At 38.9% G+C, this 15,951-nt stretch overlaps 1 protein-coding gene across 1 annotated transcript in view; it reads left to right on the top strand.

The window, feature by feature from the left end:
* tle2a (TLE family member 2, transcriptional corepressor a) overlaps positions 1–15,951 on the top strand; it is a 53,304-nt gene that overhangs the window by 21,505 nt on the left and 15,848 nt on the right. The window contains exons 3-4 of the mRNA XM_037674254.1: positions 11,614–11,677; positions 15,200–15,244. Coding sequence (XP_037530182.1) covers positions 11,614–11,677; positions 15,200–15,244 — 109 coding nt within the window. The remainder of the gene's footprint in view (positions 1–11,613; positions 11,678–15,199; positions 15,245–15,951) is intronic.

Below are 15,951 nucleotides of genomic sequence, written 5' to 3'. Positions count from 1 at the left end.
AGGTCAAGAGCACTCCTAATGCTTATTAAAGCATTCCTAAAGAGCACTCCTCGTCCCTTCTGCAAACCATCAAAGAGTGTCTAAATATTATAAGCAACACACACACACAAAGTATATGTTTGAAAACATAATACAAAATACAATCCCTAATATGTGAATAACACGTTGTATAAGTGTGTTTAAATAAGTGTAATATAGGTCTAGATTGACATAAAAGCATTAAAATAATAATTTCTATATCAAATGCCAATAAAGTTTATTCTGATTTTGATTCTGATAAATTCGTAGTGAACGTTTCTGCTTTTCTATGAAGAAGAAAAAAATGGTCCTAAAATAGACTGGAAAAACCTGGATATGTAAGGCATTTTTTAATAAAAAATGTTTAGGAAGCTTGTTTAACCATCTTTCAGGCTTCTCGAACAACACACAAGCTGTTGTTATTGCAGAAATATATCCGAATAATTCAATATGAATGATTAGAGCAGAGAACAAATGCTGTAGTCATAAACCGTAACAATACAAACAGGTAGCAGAACAGCTTTTGTTATTAAACGTCTTTTTGTGGCTCTGTCAAGTGCATGTTTATTCTGGCAGGGAAGCTTGTTAATTTGAATGACTGGTTGAACACATTGATAAATGATTTAAAATCTGCAGTAAACGTCGGCAGGTGCTCAGCGTTTGTTCGACGCTGATATACTGCTGTCTTTGAGTCGGAAGAAAGAAAATTAAAATATGTTGTTCAGAGCTGCTGCTGATCTTCAACTAGGTGATAATGCATTGTTGTTTTACAATCTTTCCAACCCACTTCAATTAACAATTAAATGAAACCCAATTAAATCAATTAACAAAAAGTAATCACTACATTTTTTTGAAAATTCCAAATTATAGAAGATATTCATTATTTTAAAGAGCCATAGTGAAAATAAAACATCTTTACACATCAATCTTTCAATAATTCTACTATTTAACGTGTTTTATTGCTACTTTAATATTAGTATTATTGTTTTATTAGCAAATGTACCATCAGAGTTCACATATTGTTCCTTATTAACTTACTAAGATGCTGTCCGTTTATATACTGCAATTTAAATTATATTTCAGCTGTTTGATGTTTTTAATATTAGCCAGCAGCTGAGAAATCTAGTAAATGTATTACTTTCTGCTGACTGAAGGCTTTTATGACTGTGTCTATAGTAGTCGCCAAGTAGGTCATTCATGCATGTCAACTTCTCTTTTTTATGCTACTTAAAGGCCATAAAACAACACTTATGTAGGGGGAAAAGGCAAGTGCACAGTAAAACTAGATTTTTTCCATAATGGTGTACCTCCTGCATGCTGTTGGAAGACAGTTTGCTTACCAACCATGGCTATAAAGAGTTCAGTTTGGCTGCAGTTTTGGAAAAGACCAGCTAAGGCTTGCAGGATTAGCAGCAGCCTTGTTTAATCCAACAGGTTGTAGCACAGAGCCACATCTCTGATTGCAGGCTGCACCTTCATGTAATCAGACCCACTTGGACTCTATTCACCCTTCAGGGAAAACATGACCCGAACGTCCAGACACAAACACACTGATGCATTCAGGATCACTACCAATCTGAAGCGTGTCCTGACGGTCTTTATTTGAGCCTCCCCGTTCATCTCCACATACAAATAGATACAGTCTTGAAATAGTAGTACCTAATTGTGTATTTTTACTTTGGGTTAGCTGGTTAAATGCTGATGGATGAAGGATTAGACGACAGGAAATAGACAAAGAGATTTGGACAACTGAGCAACTGTACTTTGTGTCGGCAACTGGAGCCTGTGTGTGTGTGTGTGTGTGTGTTTGTGTGTGACTTCAAAACTTGTGTGTTGCTTCATACATTTTGTTGCTTTGATTAGAGGAAGAAAACTGAAGGGAAACAGGAGGAGCTGCTGATAGAGCTCTCATTACTGTAATTTTCTGTCTGCACACACACACACACATGCACACACACTGGTACATGCATGTGTGTGTGCTCTGCAGAGTCAGATGGGCTCTCCACTTACCACTAATATGCTGCCACTCTTCACTAAAGAGTCCCTCTCCTCATCTCTGCCCAAATACTACACAGCAGCAGGGACCACTGATTCACAAACTGTTCGGTTTTCACAAGATTTTCTGTGGTTGGAGATCTATACAATTTATGTTTAGCCATAATAATAATAATAATAATAATAATAATAATAATAATAATAATAATAATAATAATAATAATAATACATAAATGCTTATCAACAGGTTAACTCTTTCCCACAAATTTATTCTAACATTTTGCATTTTTAAACAAGTAATAAACCAGTGTATAAATCTCTAGCCATGGGGGAAAAAAAAAATATGCTAAATTGGCAGAAACTCTTTGTTAGTCTAAAGCAAAGAATCTTTATTCCAGCATTTTAGGCTGTGATTATTGTCACTAACCAGGCCAAATTTATGTTGTAACTGCCATTAAAAATAATGAAAAGGAAGTCTTAACATTGATATTAGGGTAACAAAGAATTATAATGCATACTATTTTAATATTGCCAGTCATGTTGGGAATGCCAGTACATAAGGATCACAGTCATCCATTTCTACTGAATTTATCAAAACAGTTTGTGACATAATCTGCATAAATTGTTTAGCTGTGGCATTCATAGATGTGGTAAGATGATATACAGTAAGTGAAATGTTCTATGTTTAGAACTCAACAACTTTGAATTGATAATGCTCCATTAGAAGAAGCAAAACATCTTCAAAACTCAACAAGCAGCTTGCTCTATTCAAAATGAACACACACAGGTGAACTTCACACACCTCACATGGTGGCTGCATGTTGGAGCAGCTCTGTTACTTTCATTCTTAGATTTTGCTGTTGGAAACTTTAATTCCTCTTTTTTTGGATGAAATCACTTTTTTGGATGATTGTTTCCTCCGGTATCGGATGTTGTGCAACTGAAAGGATTTTTACTGAAACATTTTTTAGTTTTGGACATTTGTTATGATGTGTAACCATGGCAACAAGTTTTTTTTCCTTTCTTTTTTTAACAACAAACAGCAGCTGATTAACATCTGAAAAGCTCAAATAATATCTCAGCTACAGCCCCAAGTCTCACGAGTTGAAAAGGAGGTGCCAGAGATGCATTCCCATCTCCCTTCCGGCTGTGCTCGAGTGCCTCACCACTGAGATCCTGGAAATGGCAGGAAACGTGGCTCGTGACAGCAGAAGGACCAGGATCATTCCCCGGCACCTGCAGCCAACTGTCCACTGCGACGAGGAGCTCGGCAGGCAGCTGGGAGAAGTGGTCATCGCTCTGGGAGGAGTTCTGCCCGGTATTCGGGCAGTCCCCTGGAAGAACCGAGAGGCCAGCAGAGTCTGGGTGGACGGGTTGCTCGGCATCTGTGCCAGTTTCTTCAGATCTACTGTGGGACGGACCTTTACAAGAGATCGTTCCTGCTTACAGCCATCAGTATCTACATCTCTTAATGAAACAAGGATAACGAGTTACAACATTTAATTTCCCTTTGGGATTAATAAAGTATTTTTGAATTGAATTGAATTGCATTGAATATCTTCTTCTTGTCTTGTCCGATCAGCTCCAACCCAACAAGATTTCACAGCGTGTCATGTGACGTTTACCAGTGGTTGATTTGAGTACTGTGGGATGTGGAGTTTGGTTTCCTGGGATGAATCAGTGTGTGGTTGGTGCCTGCTGCAGCCGTTCCGACTTGATTTCCATCTCAGAAACTAAAATAGTTGATTTTGCTTTCAAACTCCTAAGTTGTGGTCTTTGAACTGCACAAACCATTATGCCTGATTTGTGGTTCATCGCAATAAATTGCTATATATTTCACTGTGCGCAGTCATAATTTAACAAAACTTGTTTTAACAGTTTCACACACAGCAATAAAATTATATCTAGTGTACTATAGGGCATTGACGTTGCCATGCTTCTGGTTTCTTTACAGCTGCATGTGCATTTCACTCGTGGGTTGGTTTGGTCATAAAACATTCTCCTGTCTTAAATCTAAGCGTGCGTGAAACATTTATGAAAAACGAGCCTTTAGTGTAAGTATAACAGGAATTTGAGTTACATTTGGCTAGCTTTATGTTTGTTGTGTGCGTCGAGGTGTGTGTCTGTGTGTTTGCTCTCGTTCGTACCCTTGATAGATGAAGAAAAGGTGCACAGGCAAAATGGGTGGAGCTTCTTATGTGTACCCTGGAGGACTGGGGGTCTAGAAGATTGGCTGAGAGGAGCGATTGATCAATAGAGACATAAAATAAAGAGTTGCATACATTGAGGCTGGCTGGGTCGCCAAATGCTTCTGACACTACAAGACTGGAAACATGGTTGTTGAAGCTTCTATGTTTGTGTAGGCAAACATGCTCATATTCATACTATTTTTGGTTCTGCTGCAGCACTCGGGGTCTACAGTGTTCACCACAGCCCAATAGGGTGGTTTGACTCAATCCTTTTTGTTTGCTCTACCTTTTTAAATAGAAGAGGTGTATACTGCAGTGCAAGAAGTCATCACTGCCACAAAAATCAGAGCTGCAGATGCTTGTCATTTAAGACTGGCAAACCCTAGTGGATAAGCAAGATGACAAAACCTATACCACACATGCATCATGATCGGAGCAGAACTATTATCAGGATAAGGCCACTACATCAGCGCAAGGTCTCCATCTCTTTGTTTGGACTCATGTCAGACTGGGTAATGGTTCAGCTGATTGCTTGTTTTTTTTAGCTGAAGGAATATTAGTTTTGGATTTGCTAACTCCAAAATAAAAGTTTTTTTGTGCTGCACTGTTGATCAAATAAAACAAGATTTTATCAGATTCTGAGGAATTATATATTTAAGTCACCAAAGTTCATCTTCATTAATCCAGGCATAAATCCAACAATGTTCAGTCAGGTCATCACAGCCTCCTTTTTTTCCGAGATGCTTCGTCCCTCATTCGGCATTGCTGGATTTGTGCCTGGATTGATGCGCATGAACTTTGGTGTTTTGAACCACTTTGGCATGGCTGCCTTTAGAGGAGTTGATGGGGGGAGAGGGTGGGCCCTGGAGGCCATCTTATCACCAGCAAACTCTTTTTTTCCCCCACTCTGGGATTGTGCTGTTTGTGGGAATCAGTTTTGTTTGGTGGCTCCTCAGACTGAAGAAGTCCTTTGGATGAAGGACAAAACGTCTCAGCAACAAAAGAAACCATCCGGATGACCTGACTGAACATTGTTGTATATATTTAAGTGTTTTGTATATGATGTAGTGGTGGTCTCATTTCCCTCCACCATCTAGTTAATTCTGTTTTTTTTATGTAAATATAATCTTCTGAACTGTTAATTAAAATTGAAACCTATTTTGAATAGGCTGAGAAACAGAAATCTTTTAAAGCAAAGCGCGGGACTTGTGCTTCTTATAAAAGCACCAATACAAAATTCTAAACTAATGAGCGAATAGGAAAAAGTGTCATTTTAAAAATATCTAATGACTTGTTTCAAACATAACTAAAATGTTTTTTTTATATTTCTTTTCTACAATCTTCAGAATTAGACATTTCAATGTCTACGGACCTTCATTAAAATGTGTAGTAAATCACTGTTAGCGTTTCTGTGTGGATGTACATACTAAATTACTGCTCATGTTTACATTTAAATTCAGCGTGCTTACATATATACAGCCGTCGTTGACTGTTAATTCACATGCACACCCTAATGCTTCAACTGGTGTGTGTGTATGAACAATATTTGTGTGTATATGTGTGTGTAGCTGTGCAGCACTGACAGAGCTGTCTAAAAGCTGGCAGCCTGCAGATTTGTAGCACATTCAGCTGATCATCTTATCTCCTGTCACCGCCAGTGAAAGATTGGGGGATCCGAAGCCCACCGTAGCACACACGTAAACACACACACACACACACGTGCGATTCATATCTGCTCTTTCCTGGTTGCTTCCTCATCTCCTGCCTGCTCACTCAATCTTGTTTCCTCGGTGATTTGCTGTCTCTCTCCCTCTTTTTATCCTTTGAAACTTCTCTCCCTCCCTCTCTGTAAATGGTTCTCTGCCAAAGACTAATTATTACAGGCAATCATTTCAGCATGAAATCCCTACTTCCTGCTTGCCACTCTTCTCCCCTCCTCCCCTCGTTTTCTCCTCCTCTCCAACTCTTTTATTCTCCTGCAGTGACTTAATGGCAACACAAACACACACACACAGGCAAGCTGTAATTTCATTCCTTAAAGTTCATTTTGTAAATGGTTATTGCTTTATTAGGACGACCTTGAGGTCATTCCTGTAATCACAGGTAGGGATGCGCAATATTGGATTTTTGGCCGATATCCGATATGTTAAAACTTAGCCGATAACTGATACCGATATTTTATATACTTTCTTTTTTCAGAACATAACCCTCTTATTTAGACTTATTATACAAAAATTGCGTAAAAGCTGGTGACATATATTCAATAACAGCCATATGATATGCATAGCACTTTAACTTATATTAAATGAAAAGTGTTAAATGTTATTAGCATTAGTCACCTGCGATGCTGTCTCACTTGTGGAGACTTGCTCCAGGTTCCTAGGTGCAGTGTGGGATCCTCTGCACTCCTGTGCATGAAGGACAGCCTTTTAAGTTCAAAGATTTTGTCTATCCATTGTGCCGTAAGACTAATCATGCTAACGGGGCTAACATTACGTCCAAATGTCTGTGGTAAAACTCACCCAAGTGCTATCAGCTATTAGCTTCTCAATTACGTCGGAAATGACGGCTTGTAACTCGGGTAAGGTTATGTCGGAAAAATATCTCAGACTGTGGACGATGTAGCGAGACTCAACGTAGTTCAAAAACCTTCAGAATCCGACATCCTCACCAACGAAAAATAAAACTTCCACACAGCCGACATTTTGAATTTTCCTCTCCGCCGTGAGATCAGGTAGGCGCACGTGACGTCATCATGTTGTGCTGGCGCTGCAGGCATCCTTGTCACTGGGTTATCATACAGAAACAGTGTATTTTATATCAGTGAGTTATTTTGATGGAATGTTCGATATTGAACTTTAACGCTAATATCAGCCGATACCGATACCATGCCGATAATATCGTGCATCCCTAATCACAGGTGTCAGTCTAGTTTCAGTGTGTTTGTGCATCAGTTGTGCAGCCTTCTGACTGTTGTTAAGTTTCTGGTGTGCCAAAAGCAGATGGATCATTTTACAGATAAGACTATGACGTTCTTTTACTCTGCCCCTCTGTAATGGGATTTATTAGCTGACTTACTGCCACTCATTTTCAAAAACTTACATTTGATGATCCAAAGTTTTCCTTATTACAATAACAATTCAGCTGTGAGTTGATCGTTTCAAAGTACCCTAAAAATATATATTTTCTTTCACAAAATCTCCCAGAATAAGATGATTTGTATGAAGGGCCTTTCCAAATTGTTACTGAACAAGAACATCTAGTGTTGAAAATTAAATCGACTTTTTATTTGTTTTATTTTTAGCTTTACTGAACGAGGGGAAAGAGATGCTTCAGTAATCAGATATTACCAAAATAAAAAAGCTAAATATTTTCTTGTTGAAGCTTAAACAATATGTGCATAAATAGAGTACGTGACACCTTTTCAATAAGCTTTCTAATTCAGTTCAATTCAGTTTATTTATATAGCACCGAGTCACAACAGAAGGTGTCGCAGGGCACTGAACAGAAACATTCACATACTTTATAAAAGCCAATTAGTAAAAGATATCTAAATCGGCACAATAATCATTTAAACCTTTTTAATTGGTATTTAAAAAAAAAAAAATGAAATCAGCTGATTAAATACTACTGAAAACGACTCCTAGTCACAGCTGCATAAAGAACTCCCATTTAAATCCAGGATAAAAGCTTGTCATTCTTCTCAAAGCTCATCCCAAGTTTTTTGTTTTTATTTTTTGATTATTAAATATTCAAAAACTGAAACGGTTCAGACATTCATTTACATGACAACAGCCCTCGTTCTCACTGAAATCGAAGGTTTCTGAGTCCAGGGCTCAGAGTGGAGATTTTCAGGGAACCCCAATGCAGAGGTGTCACATGCTGTGCTAAGTTCATGGCCACAACCAACGCAGACATGTTCCTGTTTTTAGTATTTTATACCACCTTATGCTTTTTATATGACCGCCTATTGTTGTCATCATTCTTTGTTAAAACAAGTCTCTCTTGTAAATAAGTCCTCGTGACTCAATGAGACTAACCTGTAGAAATAAAGGTTGAATGAAAGTGTGATGTTGCACATGCGCACTACAGGCGGCTGCAGTCCAAAGTTTTTCTGTACTAAGAATAGTTATAATAAATGGCAGAGGGCAGAGTGTTTTTGTGCTACTCGCCCTTTTTCAGCATGTAAGAACAAAACCAATCAAATCCAGAGTCCAAAGGGAAATTTGTGTATTCACCAGTTTGCACTAACTGGAATCATGCAGACACTGCATGACAATTAAATCAGCTGAGCCGGCTCAGGGTTGCCAGATAACTTTAAACAGTTGTTTATTTTATTTTTTACCCCCTCCTTTTCTGTGCACATGTTCACCAAACACTACACACATCTCCTCATAGAATACCTTTAGTCAACACATGACTGTTTAGGTGAAAATACTATAATTTTAAAGCAGCAGTTCTAAAGTTCACAGTTTCATATCTGGCAACCCTATGCATGGAAACGACAGCGTCTTCATGGAAACCTACTTTGTTTAAATTTTTATTATAAATCTTGAACAAACACTAACATTTCCAGAGGTTGTTCTCCTGTGAACACCTAACAGTTGCATTTATTTCCCACCTAGCTGTGAATGACTTCTGCCAAGATGCAATTCCACCTTTTATAAAAAATATAGTGTGGGGGTTTAATCCTCACTGCATTTCTTTCCCCACCACCTCATTTTGTGTCCTGCGTTTCTCCTTCTCCTCCCTCGTCGGCTCAACTGGCTGGCAATGATAAATGAGTCAATTATGAGTGTGTGTGCACGCAGCACGGCAGAAAAGGAGCAAATGGGGACGTTATTACCTGTTGCGGCTGGGGGTAATGTTGCGGTATTAATCATATTCTAATTTTCCTCCTTCCGCGCACCCCCCAATGTCCCTTCTATCTGCCGCCTGCAAACAAGTTTGTGTAAACTGCCAAAAGCCCAAAATGTAGCAGATTGCTTCAGAGGGAGTGAGGAGTCAGTGGAGGAGCAGAGGAGTGTGTTTCTGTAGCAAGAGATGGAAAGGTAACACAAAGTTTATGCTTGTTGGTCTCATAAATGGCAGCTTGCACCAAAGCTGTCATGCACATGTTGTGTGGGGGTGGGTTCAAGGTGTTTCAGCTGGTCATGCAAGTGAGGAGATGTTAAAAACAGGAGCAGCTCAGAGTCTGCAACTAGGTGTCTCCCTATAAACAAAATCTAGTCTTTGCAAGTGCTACAACCCCCCCCCCCCCCCCCCACACACACACACACACAAAACCAGCTTCAAATTAAACCAGAGTAGTTTTAAAATGAGTAGATGAATTTGTGTATGAAGGATGTATATATATATTATATCACGTGTATTTTAGCTTATATTGCTACCTATGAAATACTTATTCATACAAAGTCATTCTACTTGCACCGTTATATTCTACCATGTTCTTGTTTACTGTATTTTGGACCGTGTAAATATTGTATTTACCTTTCCACTTTTTGGTACTTTATTTTGTACACTTATTGCATGCTTTAGTACTTCTTGTTTGTTTTTGTGTTTTTTAGCGAGCCAAAAGAAACATTTCATTGCATTGTTGACCGTGTTAACCTGCATATGACAAACAACATAACATAACAAAATGCACTTCTGGTACTTCCTGCGTAAATCATGTTACAACTCTCTCATACCGGGGCTGTTTATGAAAATCTCGCCCCCCTTGGGATTAATAAAGTATTTATCTATCTATACGTACAATATTTGCATAAAAAGAAGGGTTTCTGGTTTTAGACCTGAATACATCTGAAAAGTTTGTTTTATTTTGTATTGTTTTTCATATGTATTAATTTTTTGTACTTGTATTATAGCGCCCGTACCATGTAGCTAAAAAATTAACCAATAGGTTAGATTGCAGCAAGCCTCAACGGAGGGAACCCAACGGCTGAATGGGGAACTTCTAATCATCTACCAGGTCTAGAGATTAGCTCCTGATCCACTGTACACATTAACAGCTCTCAGTCCTATATATTCTTTAGTAAAACACACTGGCTTCTCATATGGAGCCAGTAAGAGCTTAACCAGCCACAAATGTTGGGCTTTACATTTCAGCATACAATAACCGGAGCTGCTGCATTGTACTAGCATGCTAAAATGCTAGTTGCACTTAGCATGGTTTTCATTTACACACTGCATCATTCTGAAACAGCATAAAACATACAAAGGTTTTTACCTTTTAATATACTTCTTAAAGTCTGTTGCAGTCAGCAACTCCGCATTAACCGTTGTAATGGATAGCTTTACTCTGTTGTTGTCCCACGTCTGCGTCGCTGTTAGCTCTGCCTTGTCTGGTTTCCACACTGACCCACGTTTCATGCAGCGTACCATTAATCTCTCCCACTCCCATCTGACTGGGCAAAATAAAATGCTTAATCCAATACAAAACAAAGCTGAACAAGATTGACACCTAGCACAAAAATAGTAAGTTGTGAACCTGCCACATGGCACCCATGCGCAACACTCCTCAAACAAACTTTTGTGCGACATTCAAGGAACGTAATAAAAAACAACAACAACCTGTTTTATTCTGCTTGAACTAGATGTTCTTGACCAAATATAAACTGATTTTAAAATTATATATTTTTAAATGGCAAAATAGTTTTTATCTTTCATACTTATTCCACTTTTATCACTTAGACACTTTTTTAAAACTTAAATATTACTTTGAACTTAGTTTAATACTTTAGTTTGTACTATATAGCACAGTTCAAACTGGGCTCCAGTATTTTTTGTGTTTTTGTGCGTAATTCACCGTTGACATTGTCTGGTTTTATAAGATGTTAGGGACCAGTTTGAGTGTTGGGTAAAACAGATTTATTAAAAACACAAGAGAGGCTGATCTCGTCTTATGTTTGTTCTTTTGTGTGAGAGTACATCTCCAGAAACAATAAAACAGGTGACGTCCTGAACACTTGGGGAGATAAGTGATTTAAAGATGATTGAAAAATTGAACCTGGTGGGGGAAGTGTTGTAGGAAATGGACAGATGCAAAGACAGAAGGACTAGCTGATAATTAGGAAAACAGCAAAATGAGAAAGGAGGCCCACAGATAGACTGTCTAGAAAGAGGAGGAGGGAGACACCTTGGATGTTCCTCCCTGCAGTTCTGGCTGGATTTCAGACCTCAAGCGTGACTTTGTCTATTTCTGCTCTGCTCTGAGGTGATAATGGGCTGTCAGCACTCCAGTCACCCTGCTCCCCCCTCCCCAAGTGAGTGATGAAGGGAGCGAAGAGGGAGGAGGCTGAGAAAAGTGTTGGAGGAGTAATTTGTTATGTCGCTAATTGCATTGTGTATTTTTATTTGGGGTACGAGACAAATCCAAAACAAATGATCTGTTTTTTTTCCTCTGTTGCAGTTTGAAGCTGGAGTGTGAGAAGCTGGCCACGGAGAAGACCGAGATCCAAAGACACTACGTTATGGTGAGAAGCACGGAGCGCGCAAACACACATGCGACGTCTCCTCACAACAAACTCACTGCCAACCCCCTAAATCCTTTTCATCTGCTTACAGCTGCCAAACAACACCCAGAAAAAAAGTCCCACTCAAGACCACACAAGCTCACACAAACGAATCATCACCTTCTCCAGAAGGTGTCCATCGTGTTTAGAGAAAAACTGCCAATTTAAATAAAATGACTTATTTCTTTAGTTAAATTAGAAGTTTTATCCTAAACACTGCTTTTACACAAAGTATACAGGCCCATGCAGGAACATCCAGTGTGTAACGTTTCGTCTTTGTGTTGCTTTACTTGCATGTTAAAAACAAATATCAAGTTGATCTGGGGCTGGGAAACTGTACTGTTTTGTCATTTGTTAAAAAAATTAAATTAGTTGATGTGTTGCTGTGTGACAAAACTGATGGTCACAAAAAAAATAAGCTGTGGCAATTATAATTCTTCCTTTAAATTCAACATTCATTCAGCCTTTATTTATACAGTGGTTCCCAGTCCTGGTCCTCGAGGAACACCATCCGGCATGTTTTAGTTGTTTCCCTGCTCCAACACATCTGGTTCAGTTATTTAATTACTTCCTTAAGTTCTGCAGAAGCCTGTTAATCACCCATGCATTCAAATCAGGAGTGTCAAAGTAGGGGGAAAAAAAACAACAACATGCAGGATGGTGTTCCTCAAGGACTAGGGTTGGGAACCACCATTTTAGAGAAAAACAGATAAGGTGCATATAAAATAAAAAGTAAAAGTAGTGATATAAAACAAACTAAAATCGAGCTACATTATGAAACGAGGTAAAATACTAAAAGCAGGGACATGTCTGTCATTTATCATTGTGTAATTGTGTAGCATTTGAACTTGATTTGATAAAATTGAGGATAAAAAACCCAAAAGCACACAAGTATAAATGTGTTTCCTCTACTCTTACGTCTTTAATAATGCTTTGATGGATGCACAATCAGCATTTTTTTCCTAGATAAACACAAAGGACTGAACTTTTGTCCCTTTTTAAAAAAAGTCTACAAACCTCCAGCCTCGGTATTCTTGTAACCGGAGCCAGAAATCACCACAGCTGACAGAGAGTGGGCTGCCCAGAACCTCCTGTTCCAAAAAAGAGCTATGTGGCAATCTTGGCACAAAGTCGGGACTTCTGAGGGGGTGGAGATGGTAGCTGGCATCAAGCACAGGCCAGGTCGCCTCTGCTGGCTGATGATTTGGGGTAGTTTGGACGTTGCTAAGCAACAGGCGAAACTTGGCAAAGAACTGCAAAGCAGCGCTGCCAGGAAAGGCATCATTTATGGAAGCTTAGAGGCAAACACACACAGACAGGAGCGTGCATGCACATGGCTCGGTGAAACACACACACCAAAGCACATAATGTGTACGCCTACACAGTTGTAGCTATAAACACACACACACCTGCACTCACACACACACACATGCATGCAAGCTGCCAGGAAAGATGTCTGGAGACAGAGGACCCCTGCCATCTCCTCTTCCATCCTGCCAGCCTGTTCTGGCTGCCCAAGTGCCAATCTCCTCGCTTCACTACCAGCCTCGCTGAAAAGCAAATGTCAGACTGTCACTTCTCGAGGCTTCAGACTTTTAAATGGTCTTCTTTTTGTCCGTCTCTCAGGGAAGAGAGGGATCCTCGGCTGTCTCTGTGGCATTCAACTCCTCCTGAGTTTCTCCTTGTACTTTAAGATAAAAGCCACGGTCAAATAGCTCACATTAGACATAATTATTTGAAGAAGTCTGTCCAGTGGCAATTTCACTGCATCACTTGGGATTTTACTTTTTTGGCTTCCGATTCATGCTCCAGTCATTTTAGTGCCACTGACTTTCAGCAGAGTCAAGATGAAATTAGTGGAGATGTGCTTTTAGGACATATGGCCCTTCAGAGTGCTGTAATGTGTAACATAATTGGGCTTCCATTGTGTGACACTGGCAGGAAAAGGTTTCTGGGGGATCTGAGACGGCTGAAATTGTGTGTGGAAAAGCAGCGACTCGTTTGTATTTTATGCAAGACCTACATCTTATCAACAGAAAATAATATACGTCTACTCTAAGACGATGATTCATTCAGCAGTTCAGTTCTACAGATATAAGAAGTAAACTGATGAATGCAAAATTCAGTCTATAGCATAAAGAAATGGAGGTTTAAATGTGGAGTGCATCAAGGTTCAATGCTTGGTCTTACCTATTTTTTTTTCATTATATTTATCAGTTTTCTTTAAGTGCCTATAATAGTACAGTTTTTGTTGTTTGCAGACAACAAAAATACTTTTTGTACTGGAAAGACCTTAAAATGGTTAAAGATAATATGGTTGGGTAATTTAAAACTTCTTGTTTACTTTAGTTTTGTTGTAAAGAATGAATGAGAATGTGGCAAAATACATTAACTATAAGCTAGCAATGTTTCCATCACTTGATATACATAAATGTACTGTATTTTTCAGACAATAAGACACATTTAAAATCCTTTAATTTTCTCAAAAATCTACAGTAAGCCTTATAATCTGGTGCACCTTATGTATTAATTCTGGTTGAGCTTACTGACCTCGAACTGGTTTTATGTGGTACACGGTCAAGAATCTGCCAAAATGAACTTGTTTCGCTTAATTCGCCTTATAGTCCGAAAAATGTGGTAATGATGATTTTCATCCAATAGTTGTAAAAATATTTGTGACAGATAGGGGTGCACCGATTGCAGTTTTCTGGCCGATCACCGATTTCTAAAAAGTGTGACCTGCTGATTCTGATTTTGGCTGATACTGATTTTGTTTTATAAGCGACATTGTCAGGTGTTATTAGGTCACAATGCACCTTCAATTTTCCAATATTATTTTATTGAAAAACAAGGGAATCCTTGAACAATATCCTAGAAACAATACAAACTTGTTTTAACTGGCCATGAGGTAGTGTTCTGAAATATAAATGAAGTTCAGACAATTGTTGTTAAAACTAAACAAAAAAAATTGGTGAAATCGGTTTCTCATGCAAGTATCGGCCGATCTCCCCAAATTAAGGAAATCGGAGCCGATTAATCGGTCGGCCAATTTATCGGTGCACCCCGCTAGCAACAGATGTTTGTATTTGTATTCTGTAAATAGGGAAATCTCTGTGTTAGTGTGTTAAAAATTAAAATTCTCATAAAAAAGCTGCAGGTTTATTCTTTCTACTTTCTTTTGGTCAACAATTTGATCGATTTGTATTTAAAATGTTTTAATTTGCAAAAACTGAAATATTTTGTAAGACGATTCTCATTAGCTCAAAACACTTATCAACTGTATGTGTATTAATAATTTAGATTTTCTTGAGTTTACTGCAACAACTTGCTTGTTTTGGAGACTTATTTTTTGTATATGCTTTTAACAATACGGACAATTTTCTAAGTATCACCATGATTTTAAGATGAATTTTTTAAAATAACCTCTCCAGACTTTTAATGTGTACAATTACTTGAACTAACAGATTCTCCTCTTTGTTTCAGTATTATGAAATGTCCTACGGCCTGAACATTGAAATGCACAAGCAGGTGAGTCAGCGCCGAGTCTCTTGCTCTCTGCTGCTCGTTTCTTTGCGTGTTTTTATTTTTATTTTTTCCTTGTAGCTGTTTTGTCCTCTGTGCTCAGAGTAATAACATTTTTCAGGAGACATCTTTCATTCTTTTGCTAATCTTCTCAAACAGACTTCTAAAACACTGTTATACTGTGTGGGCGTTAATAAGATCCACAAACAGAATTCAGCAGTCCACTGAAGACCGATGAGAACACTCTGCCCATCATTTATCCCTGTTTGTAAAACCCCGCCCCCCCACACCACCACCACCACCACCTCCACCTCTCATTCCCACCCTGTTTGTTTCTTTTCTGTTTCTTTCTAATTTGGTCCCACCGTCTTTCTCATAAGGCATTTTTCTTTAAATTTCCATTTTTATGATTTCTCTTTCTCCATCTTCCATGTTTTTCTTCCCCCCACCGTGTAGCCCCCCCCTCCCCCCCACACACGCACCTCCTCCTCGGCCTCCTCTCAGACATACAGTCCATGCTAAATTTCACTTTAAATCAGGTCACTGCCTCTCTGCTGTCTGCTCTGTCTTTCTCTCACTCTCTTCGTTCATTTCATCATTTCAATCGCTTTGCGTTTGACGTGCTGCCGCCGCTCCACCCCTCCCACCTCCACCCAGTCTTGATTTTCCTCCCCCGCCTCCCTTCTATTTCTCCTTTTCTCTGGTTCTCTGCT

Source organism: Nematolebias whitei, chromosome 3, assembly GCF_014905685.2.
Source record: "Nematolebias whitei isolate Nwh7 chromosome 3, NemWhi1, whole genome shotgun sequence".
NCBI lineage: Eukaryota > Metazoa > Chordata > Actinopteri > Cyprinodontiformes > Rivulidae > Nematolebias > Nematolebias whitei.
Note: the sequence above shows the minus strand (reverse complement) of the source record. Positions and strands in the feature narration are given on the sequence as shown.